The sequence below is a fragment of the Leptosomus discolor genome, chromosome 9 (genome assembly GCF_034619465.1).
Source record: "Leptosomus discolor isolate bLepDis1 chromosome 9, bLepDis1.hap2, whole genome shotgun sequence".
In the NCBI taxonomy this organism is placed as follows: Eukaryota; Metazoa; Chordata; class Aves; order Leptosomiformes; family Leptosomidae; genus Leptosomus; species Leptosomus discolor.
The window spans coordinates 5864641-5883713 of record NC_141399.1 but is presented as its reverse complement, the minus strand read 5'-3'; the positions used below and the strand labels follow the sequence as shown (position 1 = coordinate 5883713).

Sequence of the window (19073 nt, the reverse complement as noted above, 5' to 3'; positions counted from 1 at the left end):
TTCTTGACTGAACAAGCCCAGGGTGATACAGCCCAGGGGTGAAAGATGCTGTTCTGGTTGTGGGGTAGTCCACATTTCCTCATTAGCTTCAGTTTGTGCTTCAGCTTCACCAAGAGATGGCTGGCAGCCCTCAGCTCCATCATGTGCTCTTCAATTACTTTGATTTAGTTCCTCACCAGCCTTTTCTGCTCCAGCTCTGCTGCAAGCCAGCTTAGGCTTTTGATGCCTTGGATGTTCCCACTGGTTCCTCCTGATGACTCCTTCAGCCAGTGCCTTGCTGGGACCCTTTCTGGGGGGTGTAGGTCACGTGGTACCCGTGTGACACAACCTTCCTCAGCCCACGCAGAGATCTGGCCTCTGAGCTGGACCCTAGAACAGGGGATTCTCCGATGTTTGGCTGTGAGGGGCAGCAAGTGACCTTGTAGCTATGGATCACTTGTAGATAATCTGGGGTTCAAAGTCCTGGGACTTTTTTTCGGCCTGGTGCCTGGTGGTTTAGCTGGGACACATGTCTGTGCTATGTAACCAGAAGGTTATGAAACTGCCGATTATCTCCTTGAGAGCCAGCAGCTTCCCCAGGTCAGGATGTGAACGTTGCTCTTGCGTAAAACGAAGGCATTGAAAATCGGTGGCATTTTTTCTTATTTTTCTTTCTTTTTTTTTTTTTTTTTTTGTTTTTCATGTCAGATGCTGTGCTCTGGGTGGGGGCGGGTGGGTGCAGCTGGATTGGGTGCAGCCCCAGCCTGGGGCCATCCTCCCTGCGCAGCCTCTCCCCAGGGCTGGGGCTCTGCCCAGGTGATCACGGGTGGAGAAGCCCATCCCCTCGACGGACACCTGAGCACCGACTCCGCTCTGCAGAGGCAGAAAACCCACAGCAGCATCCTCTGAGCCCGGGGCACAAGAAGCAACATGCATAGTCCTGCAGGTAAACTCCCTATGTGGGGTAGGGAGCTCCAGGAGAGATGGTGTGACAGGAGGGGACACCATGTGATGTCCCAGTCCTGGGTCCCCCGCTGCCCTGCAGAGGTGTGACCTACAGGCTCTGTAGCTTGCCAGAAAGGAGCAGAAGAAGGGTTGGTTGGGAAGAGGAGTTTGAGGCTGGGCAGGGGAGATGGGTCTGCAGGAACCTGAAGTGGAGGAAGGAGGATGCTCCCAGGAGAAAGGGTTGGGTGGAAAGCTGGACACTCACAGTGCCAAGAGAGCTTTGGCTGTGCCTAACTTCTGATGGATTGGGATTCTTGCTTTACAAATATTTTTTCTGCAGCTTTAACCTTGCCTTGGTGCTTTCTGCGATAGCCACGTGTGCCTGGCGTGGCACACACAGCGAGATGTTTGCTGCCTTTTTTGGCCGTTTTCTAAAATCAACAGCTGCCTGTAGGAATGTAGGCTGCTCTGAAGGGAGGGACTTTGTTGTCTCGAAGCCTGATCTAAAGCCCATTGAAGCTGTAAAAAGACTCCCCTTGACTGCCTTGGGCCACTGTCAGTGTGTACCGCTTACCCCTGCCACAGGCAGTGTCCTTTATTATGCATGAAAATAAATGTATGCTTTGCGTACTCTCTGCCAGTGACTCCAGAGCCTCCCTAGTGCAAGCAGAGGAGCGCTGGGGAGCTTCCAGCTTTTCTCTTTCTTTTCCAGCAGTAGAGCCCACAGAAAACGCGTCAGCTGGCGTATGTTTTCCTCACCTTCTCCTGGAGTTCAGGCAGAGTTTACCACCCTGGTTGCTGCCATGAGTTGCAGCTTCCCCATCCCAGCTACTTCCTCTCCCTCTTCCTCCTCGTGCTCCCACTCCACCCCTAAGCCACTACCTCTCCCCATGCCATCGCTGCTGACTTCGCTGCAGGCTCTGGCGCTACCGATGCTCAGGCTAAGCGTTGGGTAAGTTCTGCTCAGGACCCTCTGTCATGTTTAATGGCCAGGCAGCTGGCTTTGGCCTATCCTGCCAGCCCACTCTTGGCCCCATGTGGGCTATGACATGCCTTTGCCCCAGCGTATGGCCCTGCCCGGGCTCACGGGTGATGGGTTTGAAGCCACCAAGCATCCCTAGATGTGCCACAACCACACTCCTGCTTCTCTCTGCTACAGCTCCACCTATATGATGGGTATAAGCTCAGCTGGGTTTGATGTGTTTGGGTCAGGCAGTAGCACAGGATCTCCTAAGAAGCTGCGGGTTTGTGTGCAGCTTTCTGGTGGGGTAAGGAAGTAGCTCAAGCATTGCATTGAGGTTTCCACAACCGGGATTACCCCGTAAAATGCAATGGCTGTGGTGTATTTACACACTAAGATGAAGTGGTGAGTGTTGTGATAAGTTGTTGTCGATGCCTGAGGTGCACTGGTGAATACGATGGCTGGAACTGTGTGGGAAGATTTTGCCAGACTGGATTTCCGAGTATTTATCACTGAGTGACTCCTGCCAAAGTGCTCGGCACCCGACTGGCAGCACGGCATTTGGGAGGATTAGGTTCAATGCTCTGCCCTGGCTGGGAAGGGGAACTCTTCTAGAAGTCATTGCTGGGGTTGCAAAATAGATCTGGAGGCTGGAAGGTGAAATGAGGATAGCCCAAAACTGGGAACAAAAGAGCTGGTCCTGCATCTTTGGATGTGGCATCTTTGCTTTGGTTTTGCCAAATCTAGATTGCCTTCTTGTGCACTTGTCTCTGTGCTTTCTTCTGGGCAGCCCCCTGAAAAAACAGTACAGCGTCCTCCCCTTTCTTAGCTGAGCCCCCCGACTCCCAAAAAGTGCCGTCTAAGCTCAAGCTGCCCAGTTTAATTTCACTGCTAGGGCAGTGTGTCCCTCTGTGCCTGCTCAGGGGATGCTGATATCCCCCACATATAGCCCCCACCAGCACCCCTGACTCCTCTTGACTCGAACAAAAAGTGCTTGATGCTGTAAAAAGTAGAAGCTGTGGTCTGTCATTCAGCTTTGTTGTAAAACAGGCCGACTGTGCTCTCAACATCTACCAAGGAAGATGCTGGGAACCGTGGTCCATTTTAAGAGCTGCCACCTTAAGTTTTTGATGGAGCTGCTGGAGGCTTAAAGCAGCCCTTTCCTGCTCTTTCATGTGGGGCTTGAACTCCTCTACTTTGCACCTGGCAGCATTTTCCTCCTCTGAGTGAGCTCCCTTTTTCTTTTTTCCCTTGTATGCCTGAAGAAGATGATGCACAATTAAATGGGAAAGGGAGAGAGATGTCTGTGCATAGATAGAGCCACGGGGAGGCAACCAGGCAATTTAGTTTAGTGCTTAATATGGTCCAGTTGTGCAAAGCTGTGCAGCCAGCCCTGAGCTCTGCTCCGACTTGTCAGGTGCTTGTATAAATGAAGGCAATTCTGACCTCTGCTGTTGGCCCAAAGCATCATCAGGCTGCAAATAAAAAAAATTTAAAAATGCAGCACTTCCTGAAAAGATTGTATAATCTTAGATACAGAGTTGATCTTGGCAAGCACTGCATGCTCTCTCTCCCCGGTAGCACTTCTTGGTGCTTGCGGTTGATGTTATAACACAGGTTACAAAACAGTGGGAGGTAAATCTTGTTTTCCCCCTCCTTGAGTGACAGGGGATCCTTGTCTCTTACTCATCCGGAAGAGTAACATGACGATTACTAAAACCTGACACGGACTATAAACCTTTTTCCTCTAAATTAGCAAAAAGCCTCAGAGTGCTTGGCAGGGAGAAGGAGCAGATCGCAACCTCCAGCATCCTGCAGCCGTACGGTGGGAGCCTGGAGATGCTCGCTCGTGAGGTGGTGAAAGTGCTGCACAAAGACAATGTGTCTTCACACAACGGAAGGATTTACTGAAGGCAACAAACTAACATGGTCTGGGAAGGGGTGGTTATTCCTGAACTTGCAATTAATTATAAAAATGCTGAAAGAGATCTAAGCCGCCTCTATGGCAAGAGATCGGCATGAGATGTAAATCAGGGGCTGCTACAGCTAGCCTAAATTTGCCTTCCTTGTGGTTACCACCACAAGCGTGATGCTGCTTAGATGACTAAATCTGGTCCAAGCTGGAAATTCCCATGTAAAAGGCACAGGTATTTTATGTTCCTTGTCTGCTTTCATATTTTTTTGTGATTTGGATAATGAAAAATCAGTAAAGTTGTCTCAAAAACCAACGGAGTTGTTGTCTTAGTAGCTACAGAAAACTGAGAAGCAGACTTTCGGGAAGGTTTAAACCTTTCCCCGTTCCCAAAGACAAGAGTTTATTCATATGTTGCCCCGTGGTATCAGGGGAAGGAGCGGTCCCCAGCAACTGGAAGCCCTAGTGCTCTTTTGGTGATGGGGTCGTCTGCTGTACCTCCGTTCATCCTGGTGTGCTGGGAGCGTTATGGCAAGAGCCACTCAAAGTGGTCGCATCCACAATGAGGAGACTTGACTATTCTCGCATCCTTTGTGGAGGATATGTAGTTGCTCAGCGTACCCGTCTCAGATTTATCCCTCAAAATGCTCGGACAGAGAAGATACTAAAACCCCAAACATCCTGCTGTCATGCTACCACTTTCTCCACAGTGGGCTGTGAGGGAGTTCCCTACATGAGGTGATACTCTGATGTCTTCAGTGGCTTTATACTGAAGCTCTGCTGGCAGGCCATGGGGTGGCTGGATGCCTTCTGTGGTGTCCAGGACCCCACCAGCAACCCATCCTAGGATGGGGACACGGTGCCTGCGGCAACAGCAGTTCCACGTGGATGGGGCTTTGCCCCACGGCTACTGGGCTGGTCTGGGCCAGTCCTCCAGAGGAAGCATGTTCTCATTTCATCTGCTCCGCTTACTTGTCTGAGGCTTTTCTATCAGGAGTAAAATCCTGCCGGAGGCAATCTGCTCCACCCCGGTTATACTCACAGCCTACTTGCCCCGTGTCTCTGAAGTCTCGTCTTGGCGATGCTTTCATCACCCAGCACGTGCTCTTGCACTTGAGGAGTGGGGGAGTTTTTCTGAACTATGATTCACTCTGTGGGTCCATAGCTCACTGAGGTCCATCGTTGGGTTGCTGCCATACGGGTTTTCTGGTGCGTCAGGACAAGTACAGTGCCATGCACAGCATTGCTTTTGCCCCCAGGGCAGGTTGATCTTGATGCTGGAGATGTTTCTGCAGCCTTTGAAACATTGTCATGTTGTGCATCACTGTTCCTCTTTACCTGAATAATTAGCTTTTGGCAGGGTCTGGCTTGTGAAAAGGCGTTGGGAGATCTGCCATGTGGTGTCGATGGGTTCAAGCACAGTTTTTGTGACCTGAGAAACAAGGAGTTCAGAGTGGTGTGTCACCACCGTGAGCTGTTGTGGCAGGTTGAAGGCAGAAGAAGGGTTAGGAGGTTGCATTCCTACCAGGGTGATGGCTATATCACCTGCTTAGTTGATTAGTTGAAGAGTATCTTTGATTTTATGATTCGGCACAATAATTTTTCATTTGAGTGTTTGTCAGTTTGGCTACGTTAGGACAGATGTAATTGTATTGTAGGCATAGGCACCGTGACCTGCTCTGCAGATCCTGTGCCCAGCAGCGTCCGTGGCACGGACACGTGTCGGGGGCACTCATGCACCCTGCTGGCATGCAGGTAGTGGAGATCCTCCTTTTTACAAAGCTGGACCATATCTGCATGTCCTGGCCTGAGAGAATCTGCCTGGTTTTGCAAGAGCGGTCTGAGAAGCGCTCTGTTTTCTCCAAGGAAAAAGCTGCCTGGAGGAGCAGGTTTTGTATGCAGTTGTTTGGTTCTCAATATTTGCCTCAGAGCTTCAAAAGTGAAAATTCATGGGGTTTGAAATATTCTTATCCTTTTCCTCTCAGCAAAGGATCAGTTGCAAGGGAGAAAAGGGAGAATGCGTGTGACAAAGATGAATTAGAGGTACAATATTTTTTCAGTTTGAAAAGCTTTCTGTGATTGTTTTCATAGTCCTTCAAAAACCTGTATTTTGTATGAAAAACAAAAAAAAAAGCTCTTGTTTTTTTGCAGTCTACGTTCCTCTTCTGCTGATTTGAGCAGTTATGAAATCGTTGTTCTTCCTTTTATTTTCTATTTCAGAAAGCCCAGCTGGACTCATTGCTGAGAACCTTCTCAAAGCCAAAGAAATAGCCCTCAATGACTCTCGTGTTCCTGAACAGCTCAAGAATTACTTACAAAAAGCTCTTGATGTTGCTCTTGGGCTAGACCCTTACCTGGATGCGATGGCAACTTCAAAGAGGTACGGCTACTCCTTTGTAACCTTGTGATTTTTGCTGTGATTGTATGAATATGTTCTCAGATTTTCTGTTCAGAATATGCCATACATGTGGGAGATGGTGGAAGGAAGAAGAATGAGAGTTAACTGCACCCAAATATACAGCAAAGTGTGCCCTGACATGTGTGTGTCTGTGCGTGCCTACGGCCTTGAGAGGAGGAGGTGAGAACAAAAAGTTGTAAGTCTAAATTTTGGAAGATATTCTACCAATTGACGATTGGCTACGCCGATGTCTGTGTTGGACGATATCCTGTGAAAAATCAGCAAGCCAGCCTCTGCACAGTGCCCGCTGAAAGGCTCAAAGAATGAGCCCCTGCACAAGTAAAGAATGAAGAAATCCTGCACCTCTGGATCCACCCTATAATAACAGCCTTTCTACGCAGCTTTTATCTCCAAGCACTCAACAAACATTAATTAATCTGCTAACTAAATTACTCTAGTAACTAAACTAATTAATTAAACTAATTTAAGGTATCATTAATTCAGAAGTCCAACTGATACCCTCATTATTCTTTTTTGAGCTACAGTATATTACCCAGCCATGTGGGGTCTGCTAAACAATTCCCATTTATCAGTGTACATTTTGATATGTGGAAAAAGCCAGTTCTGTCTAAAATTGACAATGTGTAAACTGTTCCAGGCTGTGGATTACAGGAACGCTGAGCGTTCGTTCTGTTGCTGAAATAATAGCTGATAGTTGTTTGACTTACGCTTGCTGTACGATAATAGCTATACATTATCTTATTAAAGTTGTTAAAGCATTTGTGAGGGGCAGAAAAGAGGTTATATGAAATGTTCTACTCTTTAAGTCTTGGATTATCTGAGTGTGGCTGACACGGGTTATGAATTCTTTCTCATTTTACTGAGGAGTGGGGGGGGGAGCTATGGGGAAAAAAAAAAAAAAAGGCTGAAATAGCTCTAAATTCTGGCCTGCAGAAGCATCACCAGCCATTTCTGGTGGTTACTGTCTTCAGATAGGGTAATCTAATCTGTCTTGAGGCTATGGACTTCTTCCAGTCCTCTATTCCCTTCTCTTTGTAATAGGCAGCATCTTACTTCATCCAGAGGCGTTGTCGCAGGCCTGGTTCTGTGAAATAGTGACTGGAGATACCCTGCTTTTCTCAGCAGTTTGTGAGGAAAACCATTCTCTTCCTGTCTTGCAAAAAAAAATTTTAGCTTTTACATCTTTTCCGTTATTCTGCAATGAAACCTTTTTTTTTGGCTGAAAAACCCCTGGAGCTGAACAAAACCTGGCCAGGGTAGCTGGAGGCATTTACTCTAAACCAGCAGATAGATAAACACGTCTGCAACCAGCTGGAAATGGGACAGATTTGGGGTTCGACAGTGGGGAACGCTTTCCTTCGATCCCGCAACCCCTTCTTCCCAACCCCTATGACTGGAGTGGCTGCCAGCACCAAGACGGGCCTATTGCCAAACCAGGTCCTCTTAGGATTATAGTTTAGGGATGTTTGTAATGCTTCTGGCCTAATTTTTCATGCTTGTGCACAGATGGACCTTTTCCAGGAGTTGTCCCTTGTTTTTTTGGTTTGTTTTTTTTTTTTTTTTTTTTTTTTTTTAATGCAGAGTGCTCAGAATTTGGTTGTTACCATAATGTTGAAATTTCTTTCTTTTTCCAGGAAAACTTCACCTGACCACAGCCCAGGGGACATTGGACGAACTGAAACCAGAGTTAGGCTGCAGGAAGAACACTCCTCTGGCTCTTTGAATGGCAAGTTGCTCAACCAAGAGGATAAAATTGCAACAAATTAGTGTAAAGGTTATCACTGAAGTTCATCAGCCTCTACTCCATTTTGAGTAGAGAAAGGATGAATGCCATGGAAATGCTCAGAAAATGTGTAAAATTACTGAAAAAGAAATAGAAGAGCTTCCTGTAGGCATCAATCTTCCTTTTGCATCATTTTTCCCTGTCCCCCACCCTCCCGTGCCCTTGTGCCCACACCACGTGCCCAGGAGTGCTTTGATTCACAGTGCCAGCCCCATCCCTTAGTGAGCAGCAAAGAGATCATCCTCCTCACTGGAAGGGGAAAGCAGGGAAAGATCACGTTGGCTTGGGTTTGGTGGTGTCTGATAGGGGTTTATGTGCTTTTGCGGTAGAGGTGGCCTGTGGCCAAGCACTGTACCTTTTCAAGCAGCAATACCCAGGCTTGTATCCTCATATAAAGCCTATTACACTAAATCTATTCCCAGGTTCGTTCTTCCCAGATGTTCCCATCTTTTGAGTAATATATCATCACAGTGAAGTACTCTTATAATGTATTACACTAATACATTGTTCGAAGGACACCACTGATGATAAATTTCTTAAATGATGGTGCTGTCTAGGGATAATGACTCTAAGAGCAAATGCAAGGTAATGTAGTGATTTTTTTTAACCGGGTTCCAGAAAGAATATGGAGACATCTTAAAGCCATTTTCGTATGGGGGGAATGTTAAAATATGCAATATTTCAAGCACTATTTAACAAGCACTTGAACAATAGCAGCATTGATGATAAAGGTTCTACATTTAAAACCAGTCCCTTTATTCTGTTGTCTTTTAGCTGCATTTTAGATGAAATTTTGTCAGATTCTGTTGTTAAACCCTTATTTGAAAGTGTTTTAAGATTAGACTTTTTTTTTTTGTTAATGATCACTTGAAAGGTACATCCAATTTTCATTGTGAACAGGGTACAGTCTTTCCTAGGGTATTACTTTTAAATTTTCCTTCTTGTCTTTCAACAGGCCAAATTTTTAGGATGCTTGTTCATATGATCAGAGCCAGGAAGATTTTATTAATTGGCAAGCTTAAAGGTTACAGTATCCTTGCTATCGCAGAAGAATTGCCAGATGATGGCAAAATCTTTGCATGTGCAGAAGCGCCGTATCTCGGAGTGAACAGCCAAGAAGCATTTGATTATTCTTCAGATGGTAAAAAGATAAGCATGCGAGTAGGACCAACGGCAGACACTCTGGAGGTAAAATCAGTTGGAAAGGGAGTTTGGGAGCTCTTGTGCAGAGCAGATTAAAGAGTTTCGGGCAGGTCCTATTTCCTGCCCACAAAATGCTGGATGGTGACCCTAGTTTGCTTGCAAATACGTGAACACACTCTTGCACTGGATTTATTCTTAATGCTGACAATGTATGATGGACAGCTCTGCCACACAAGATAGTTTTTTTCGTTTTTGACTAAAATATGGCAGCTTTTTGGTCAGAGGAAGCTCTAAATATAGGTTGGTGGGCTTCAGCAGCAGAATTTTACTTGACATGGGTGGGCTTTGTTTCAGGGTCTCTAATTCCAAATATAACAAGCTGGAAGAGTGTATCTGTGCCCTGCTGAGCCAGCTCTTGAGAAGGACAGCTGGCTCCCAATATTCACAAGAACCAGGAAAGTCCTGAGGAAGTTTGTAATTCAACCTCTCGCTATTTTCCCCCGCTGAAAACACAGCAGACAATTAGACCCCAAGTTTCTCGCCTCCAGACAAATGTGACAAGCTTCAGACAAACAAACGCGTTCGCTGTCTTTGTCTCATGCTGACTAGTGACTTTGTCCCAAGAAGGAGAAAAGCTTATGACTGCCAGCAGCAAGCGGAGTCTCACATTTAATTCCAGTTTATGGATCTCCCGGACGCTGCTGCAGGTTCAGCATGCTAACAGGTGATGCCCATACCAGGTTCATTAAATATATAGCCTTTCTATTATTAATGCAAACCAATTTGATCAGATTCCATTTTCAATCTGGATGTGTCAGTGTGAGCTTGATTGTAACTTTATTTGCATTAACAGGTACCATATTTGTTTCTAAAATGAAATGGCCAGGAGCTTTCTGACCTCTGGCTTTCATGACCTCCAAGTTTGATAAGAAAGAAACAAAGAGCTTTGCCAAGTATATGAATAAACGAAATGTTACAGATCACCTGCAATGTGCAGCATTTAAAATCCCAGCTACCCGCAGTGAGTGTGAAATTAATTGAATTGCTGTTGCTCTCTAGTGCCCATTCTGTGCAACTGACTTACTGTGACTGAATTAAAATATCTAGAGGCAGGCAGAGTACATGCTGTGTAGAGATTAAAGAAGGGAGCAAAGACATGAAAATTAAATCCTTAAAACAGAACGTTGCAATTGATTTTATATCCTCCGATTGCAACGCGAACGCACATCCTGACCCCAGTTCTGCAGGTACTCAGGGCTTCAAATAGCTCTTGAAGCTGATGGAGCGGAGATGCTCGTGTTTGGCAGGAGAGATCCCAACTGGGGACACCTTTCTACGTGGGATTTCTGCACTGGGCTCTGAACTTCTGTTTCTCAACCTGGCAGATATTTCTTGTCATTGATACCAGGACAATCGGAATTGTCCTACAGGTCTTAAGCCATGATGGCTGTAAACGATGGAGCAATATATCTGGTGGCCTCTCTGGTGCCTTTGCATTTAGGGCTCGTTGTGGTTTGCCCAGCTGGAGTGGGGCAGCCATGCAGGAACAAACCTGGATGCATGGAAGAAGCTCAGGCTGTGAACAGCGTGCTGCCTTTTCCCTCCTAGAGAAGACCAGTTTGGGTTGGAGACCAAGCAGGCTTCCTCCACTTCCACGTGGGCATGCTGAAAGGCAGGAGGACAAGGCAGTCATGGGCAGGAGGTGGGCCAGGGATGGCACAGCTGAGCTCCTACAGCTTGGCTTCATGGAGGAGGTGGAGAACAACAATGTTTCTGTCCCCAGTTGTCTTCAGGTAGGTTGGTCTGAAGCAGAGCTGGCTAACAGTTGTTGAAAAGCATGGTGAGTTTCAGGAGAGCTGGAACAAGCTCTGGCAAGGATTGTCTTTGTTGTCTATGGTGTCTGCAGCCTTAGGTTTCATTCTTGTCCCTCTAGAGAAATTAGAGGGCAGATGTGGTCACCCACCACTTGCTCTTTGGAGGTGTCTACAGACGCTTTCTTGCTGTGGTGGCTGTGGCTGGGTTTGGCTTCCAAGCTGAGTGCAATAGGGCAGTATTTCTGCTTATCTGCTGCTCCTTAAATTTCTGCAGCAATGCGAGCTCCTGGGAGCAGAGGCTTTGCCTCGCTGCACTGGCTCTTTCAAAGCACAAAAGTGTCATATGATACATAAATAACACAGCCCGGCAGGGAAGTCCTTTTCTGCTGCTTGAAGACATGATTCAGAAAGTCCAAAATGCCAGAAGACATATATAATGTACTCTCACTTTTGGTGTAAAACTAGTCCACTGGAGAGTTACATCCTAGCCTTAGGTAGAGGGTACCATCCAAGTGCTGATGGATGTGTCTAGTGCTGTGTCCACATCTGCTGTCGATGCCCTTTACAAGGAAAGCTGCCAGATGCTTCAGCAGTTGCCACAGGGATGCGACACGTGTGACCACACACCTCAGACAGCGAGGCCTTTGTGACACCCACGTGGCTCTGGCTCTTCCACCTCCAACCGTGGCTCTGTGAGGGAGCAGAGAGCAGTGCAAAGGCAGCACATCAGTCCGTAGTGGCACCTTGACCAGGCTTTCTGAAGCTCTTGCTGCTCCTTTGCATTATCACAGAGCATTGGTAGGGTTGGCCAGTTCCCCTGTCTCTCGTCCCAGATCAGAGCCAGCTGCAAAACATCTGGGATTTTGAGCTGACAAAGGATGCTGAATACCAGACAGGAGCCGCAGAGCTCAGGTACTCAGTTGGGTTCATTTGGCACTTGAGGGCATGATGGAAAAAATATCCACCTTTCCACGCATGAGGGACAGACACTGCCAAGCTAGGTTGGGTCCCCACCAAAGCATGTAGCTCACATACACAACGGCACAAGCCTCTGTGCCCAATGACCTCAGTAATTTTTACATAATATTTTGACATGTGCACTGAGGGGAAGCCTTTCCTTGGGTTCAGGCTCTGATGCGGGTGCTTTCAGTGGGAATTAGCTGCCTCTTCAATGTGTGCTGGGCCAGCGTTTAAAAACCTTTCCAAACAAGCTCCTTAAGTCTAAACTCTGTCATGCTGTGCCTGAATAATGTGCCTTGCCATGCATCAGCTGTGAGCAAGAGGCCTGATCCTGCACAAAGAGCTTCCTTGAATTCCCAGTCGACTTTTGGTTGAACAATGGATGCAGGATTGAGTCCGGAGGGAATGCAAACTACCAGGAAATTATTCCCATCCATGATTTTGATCCTTCCATTTTAAAGTCAAAAATGCAACACAAAAAATAACACCGTGTTTGCAGCAGATTCTGCTGATTGCAGGGCATTGTGTAAGCATGTCAGGGTTTTCTTTTTTCTTTTTTTCCCTTCTTTTACCAGACAGAATAGGTGAAGAGGTTGAGCTGCAGATCTCATTTCTCCTGTTTTGCTGCTTGTGAAGTCTGCCAACAGAATCCACCTTGACAAAGTCAAGGACTCTGCGTTTAATGTTGAACTGAGTGAATAAATTATGCATGAAATTGTGTCGGAGTCTCTAGTGTGCAGAATTGCTCCTTTTGATATGAAAGGTTAATTCAGAAAGGAGTCCAAAATAGCTGGAAATTGTGGGGATAAGTGGATAGTATTCACTGTTGTGAGCTGTTATTACTAGAAATTGCATTCCCTCTCTAGCTTCCCTAGAGATTTAGCTTTGCCGGTGAATATAAACTGTACTCAATAGAATAGCGTTTAGGAGTAACAAGAGTGTATGTCCACATACAGTAAAATATTCTAATGGTGGTTTAAAAGGAAGCTGTACTTTTTCATGTATTCTGTGTACCCTAAGGATGGATTGCTATTACATTTAGGTCAAGAACAAGGCATAGGAAAGGTAACAAGTTTTGAGTACATCTTTGTTACAAATATGCTGACTGTATGATCCATATCAAAGGAACTGGACAGTCATTTTTTTTTCTGATTGAGTTTGTATGTGCCTTATGAGAAAGCGCTGTCTCTGATCAGGACTCAAATCAGGTTTTCTCTGAACTTTGGCAGAAGATTCATTCATGTTTTTATTCGGGATGTCCTCTCCCTGATCTTTTGCCATATCCATCAACAGTCCTGCTGCGCCCTTTCTCATGCTCACTTTTGGTGCATCTCCTCTATGGAATGCCGTGCTACAAGTTTTTTTTTTTTTTTCTTTTTTTAATCCAAAAGGAAGTTAATGACTCACTGTAAGCAAAAGCATTAATTTTAGCCAAGTTTGCTCTGAATTAAGACACTTCTTGTTGCCATCTGTTACTGTCTATGATGCCTCTGTAGCAAGGAGCAGGGATCGCACTGTAAACATTCAGGAAATTAGTTTCAGCGGGATATTTTGCAGGCAGATTATTTCCTTCTGGATCTCAGCTTTCCTCACAGTTGGAGAAGTTTGGGCTCTGCCTTTCTCCTAGCCAGGGACAAAGGCATCTCCAACGTGCTGGGAGGTCCCAGGCAGGGCCTGGCCCAGCCTGCTCTGGGAGGACAAGGGTGGTCAATCCCTCCTCTTAAACCCCCTCATCCATTTTGAGAGGGACGGGAGCGAGTTCTCTTCTCCACTGCACCGATATTCCCAGTGCTCAGCTCTGTAGTCAGAGCTACCAGTAAAGCAGCTTTTTTTCTTTCCGTCTGTCTTGGTTCAGCAGTGGGTGCTGGCAGTGAGGAAACCCTCTCCAGTGCGGTAGCCTGGCCACGGTGACTGCCTGTCTGGGTGACCCGTGCTCTGCTAGCCACCGAGCTCCAGGCGATGGAGCACTTTTCTGTTCCTATGCCTGTTATCTTCTTGTGTAAGAGACTACTCTAGAGGCAAAGCTGGTTCAAGGAATTCCATGGTTTCCCCTTAAAGGCCTGGAGCTGTTTCCAGCTAAAAATATGAAAAACCCAGCAGCAATCTTGAAGCTGTGGAAACAAGAAGCTCAAATGATGGCAGGGTCCCAGTACGAACTCCAAGGCAGTGATTCAGGCATTTCCATACAGGTGTCTAGCACTAGGTATCTGGAAGAAATGAAAGGTGCCCAAGTGACCTTCATGGCTGGCTGTTCAGGGCCTTATGAACCGGCAGCAGAGAAATGCCTTTCAAACAGTGGCCTTGCACACCCAGGCAACACAAGGACAAGACAGGCATGTGCTGGGTACAGACACAACACAGGCACCCTCCTGGGATGAAAGCTGTGAAGTTAAAAGGTGGTTTATCTCTATCAGAAGATAGGTAAGAAGGAGATAAGCTGTCAGCAGGTAGACAGTACAGAAAGATGGCTGCAATGAGAAGTCCAGCTAATATCCAAAGAGCTACAAAACTCCATATGGACCTAATGAAGTCAATGCATAAAAGTGAGATTCTTTTTCATTAGGGAGCCATACCACGGAGCAGTAGTAACATATGTTCAGAGATGGCCACATCTGCTTCTGAATGTCTGGCCCCCACCTCCTCTGCCTGGGAAGGTTACAAGTCAGAAAGTAGTGATAAGTCATGATAATTACTTGGATTTGGCTTTGGCTTTTCTCTCTGGGGAGTGAGACTTCTAATCTCTCTTCCTGATGGACTCCTCCTACCAGCTTTCATCTTCTGACCCTTCCTGAAATATCTATGTTGGACAGACTGTCCGAGTTGCAACCTGATGTAAGATGCTTGTCCACAGTAGCAAAAATGTTCCCGCTGCTTTCTCCCAATACAGCTGAAGAGGGAACCAGAGCAAAATTTTCTTACTGGTCATGAAATGAAAAGATGAATCCCAGGAAACCAGATGTCCCAGTTTCTGCTACATTTATTATAAACCATCATATATTTGGCCTTAAGATCTTCTTTCGTTATAGTATGGTATCAAAAGGTGTCCTAAATGTGGGTTTATGAATACTTTTGGCAGAGCTGCTGTGCTATCAAGCATCTGCAGTTAAGTGTGACTATCCAGGCTCTCAGGCAGGCTTAATTTCTTAACCACTAACAAGCTCACAATGACACCAGTTTGCACAATAGAGCAAATCAGAGCTTCAATGATCCACTTCCCGCTATTTGCTGATCTGAATGACGCTCTCCCTGCTTCAGAAAGGCTCCTGAAATCTCTGTTTTGGAGCCATCAACCTCACTCCTGAAAACAAATTAGTTTTTCACATTCTGTTGCCATTTGTTATTGATGCTTTCTCTTGTACATCTCAGGGGATCGCTCGTCACTCATTGTGCACAATGTCTCCAAACACAAAAGGGAAATCTGGACGCAAGAAGTACTGCTAAAAGTTGTGGTAGAAACAGTGAGTTCTGGAAAACATAATTGTTTCTCTTTTCGCTCAAAATGCCAAGACTTGAAAGCATTTCTGCTTGCCGAGATAGGTGGATGAGCCGTTGTTTCATTGCAACGCACACAGATGCAGTTAAATAGTCCCAGATGGAATCTGAAATATTCCATAGCAGCCTCTTGGGCAGCGAGTGCATTAACTGCCACAGGAGAAGGCTGTAAAGGCTCCCATCTGGTCATCCATCAACACTTTTATACATTATCATCAGCAGCCTGCTTGGAGGGAAGGTGTGCCACATTTCTGAAAATCCAATTAGATGATAGCAGCCAGTTCTCTTTTATCCTCTCTGTTGCTGAGCCATCCAAAGAATTTTTTTAGATTAAAGAAACATCATTTTCCTTCATAGGAGCTGTGCTGCTTTATCTCTATCATGACCTGTTCTTTTATGTGCTCTATAATTCTATTATTAATTGGGATTTCAACCATTTTCCTGCTACTGAAGTGGGACTCGCTAGTTTGCAATTCCCAGGATCAGCCTTATGCCTCTTTCTGCCAGACTGATATAATTGCCACTCTTCAATTTGTTGATAGTTGCTCTTTTGAGAAGAGATAACTATTGCAGCACCTCAGCTGCAGGGTTTGATGGCAGTCCTCTCCCTTACCCTGATGGATTAATTCGCTTTGACTCTAGATATGCAGATGCTTCTGCTGTGACTCTCAACACCACAAGCTGGGATGAGACATCCTCTTTTATATCCTGATATTCTTTGAGAGGTTCAGAGTTTTGGGCACCAGTGTTGCTGAAGAATTGTTTGCAAAGAGTGGAAAACTCCCAAGATCTCCAGAAGTAATTCGAGCAATGTTAACATAAAAGAACAGGATTCCCCCTGGTTTGGGCTTTATACAAAGGACATTTTAATGAAAAGACTTTAAATTTTCAGGTAAATAATGAGTGTTTTCTCCAACATAATTTTTTTCCAGGCATTACATGCTGAGGATGAGCACTTTGATATAGTCTTTATTGATGCTGATCAAAGGAATGCTGTTAACTACTACAGCTTTGTCATGGATAACCACTTGCTGAGAATGGATGCAGTGATCTGTGTAGAGAATACACTCATGAAAGGACAAGTCTACCTGGAGAACATATCTGATGAAACTGTACTAGCTATCAGAAAATTAAATACAGTGATTAACTTGGATCCTCGTGTTGAGCAGGTTAGTGCAATGCAGTTGGTTAAGGTGCCCATGGTACTGTATCTATGGATTTTGCAAAGTACCTTTTAAAATGTTTCTTTTGTTGGTGCCATTATCCGGAGGACCTAAAATGAACTCAAATTTTATTATAATTCACCTCACTTGAGCTCTGTATATGAGTTCCTGTATTCAGAAATAGTCCCTACTCTCTGTCTACATCATATAGAGTGCTAAAGGCAAGATAAAAGTGGAGCACTTGGGTGAATAATCAGCTCCACAGTACAACCAAGAAACCAGTGCTCTGCTTTAAAGGCTCTGGAGGCTGTAGGGCGTTACCAGCACAACAGGAGTCAACAAAGTCCTTTTCCATCACGAGGAAAAAAAAAAAAAAAAAGTAGTAATAGGATGCATAAACAATAAGCTGTGGTTTTAGTGGAAAAATTAGACATGTGTCCTCCAGGGCTTTAAAATCAGGAGTGGATGATACTACCCCGGGGCAGTAGCCACAAGCCTGCAAAGCTTGCTCTTCTGCCATGGCTGCACCAGGGTGGCAGAGGGGCTGCTGTGGCTGGGGGGCGCCACCGAGGATTCTGCACTGTAAGGCTGGTCCATGGTGGGACAGGTGAGGTCTGCTACCTCCCTCCCAGCCGCATCCTCCTACACTCCCGCTGCCATAGGTTTCCACGGCACAGAGGTGTGAGGCTCATGCCCAGAGGGTTTTGGGTTGTGCATCATAGGCTTAAGGTCATGTCTATCTGCAGGTCAGATGGCCTCTAGAGGTGCCTCCTGTGATTCTGTATTTATTCCATCATCAACACAACGATCAGCTAACATGCCAGGAGCAGCAACAGCTTTTCTTTGCAGAAGATGGAAAGATTAACGGCAATTTTCCATGCCCTGAATCTTACTGTTAGCTATTCAAAGCATGTAAATAGCATGTTGTTTCAATATTTAATGTTCTGATAGTTTGATATTGGTGTTGAATCTCCAACACTGAGTGCAGCTTTCACTGAAGTGTGATAATGGTATCAGAGCAGGTAGGTGGCAAAAATGACTGACATTCATCTATGGGTGCAAGACAGATGTTCTAGCAAACGTTGAAGAACACTGAAGTGTTGCTATTATGGTTTGCTGAGCTCCAAGAATAGGACTGGAATATCCTCATGACAGCATTAGCCAGGCAGTGGAAACCCAGAAACCTCAGCAGCTGGCACTGATTTAGAAAACAGAGAGACAAAATTTCATTTTTTTCCCTGGCACTTGTGGAAGCCCTGAGTTTGGAAGAGGAATGTGAGCAAATACAAATGCTTGACATACTTGTGTTGGAAGGAATTTCAGCTAAAGAATAGGAGTAGGAGAAAAGCTTCTGTGGCCTAAGGAAGGACGGACTGTTCTTCATATCAGTGGAATTGGGCTGATAGAAAGCCAGGTACAAAGCAGTTGAGAACTGTCTCTGTATGCGTTATATTTGCAGATAATTCTACCCGTGCAGAGTGGATTGAGCATCATTCGAAGGAGCCCTGCACCTCCAGATGCAGTGATTGAATCCAAGGTGTGTATTCCCTCTCTGTGAGCACTTCTGGGAAAATTTTGACTCTGCTGAGGACAATGACAAAATAATTTCTAGGGGTTTGATGACGACAGCCCAAACTCACATTCTGTTGTGTGAGGGTGCTGTGCAGCGTGGACTTATCAGCTTAGGGTATGGCACACATGAGCCTCACTAGTCCAGGGTTACACTAAAGCTACTACATGCTTGTTCCTTGCAAAGTTATTTGGATCAGCCATGGTGGTGCTGTGATAAATCCCTGGAGCGTTGGCGTGCTGCTCACTGGGTGTCTGTGCCCGGTGCTCTCCGGTCCTTCCCGTGCAGGCAAGCGTGGGCAGATGGGGGTGGGGCCCAGCTGTAATGAACCAATGCAATATTTCTGAAGTAGTTCTTTTTTTTTTTTTTTGCCCAAAGGCACCACATGATGCTTTCCCATCATCTCTGAGCCGCGTATTTTCATGGCCTTAGATTTTACTTGTCCTGTGGAAAAGATGGTGCTTTTATCTGTCTCCATTTATGTGGTGGGCATCATCCAGCTGTAATGAAATCCCCATCTGGAATCATAATGGCCTAACTCAGTAAATCCAGACCCAAACATCCTGATTGTTTTGCAGTTTCTGAGTGCTCCCAAAGCTACCCCCACTGGTAATTCCTGGCATATCAAACTCGGTATTTTAAACATCTTGTATTTTCCATTTTGATTCTAGTCAGGGGGAAATGATGTATGGCAGCTGATCAGATGACAGCTTGGTTTAAGTTATTGGCTGATATCTTTATTTGCGCACCAGCCTTGTGAAGATATTTTGATTGCACTGCACTTGAGCCAAATCCTGCCTTTGGAAACTCATTTTAGCCTCGGTGCCTTCCTGGAGTCAGCTGAGCCTGAGGGCAGGATTGGGCCCTGGGGGTGAAATAACTGGAAGACTTAACCAGTCATCTTCTAAGACATAGTACCTGACCCATCTCCC

The 19073-nt window shown here is 45.7% G+C and overlaps 1 protein-coding gene across 1 annotated transcript in view; it reads left to right on the top strand.

Moving 5' to 3' along the window:
* Window positions 1-909: 909 nt before the first annotated feature.
* The window catches only part of LOC104347206 (uncharacterized), a 35473-nt gene continuing 17309 nt past the window's right edge, over window positions 910-19073 (top strand). Inside the window, exons 1-6 of the mRNA XM_086470455.1 lie at window positions 910-925; window positions 6018-6177; window positions 7851-7942; window positions 8955-9187; window positions 16341-16577; window positions 18031-18108. Coding sequence (XP_086326581.1) covers window positions 910-925; window positions 6018-6177; window positions 7851-7942; window positions 8955-9187; window positions 16341-16577; window positions 18031-18108 — 816 coding nt within the window. The remainder of the gene's footprint in view (window positions 926-6017; window positions 6178-7850; window positions 7943-8954; window positions 9188-16340; window positions 16578-18030; window positions 18109-19073) is intronic.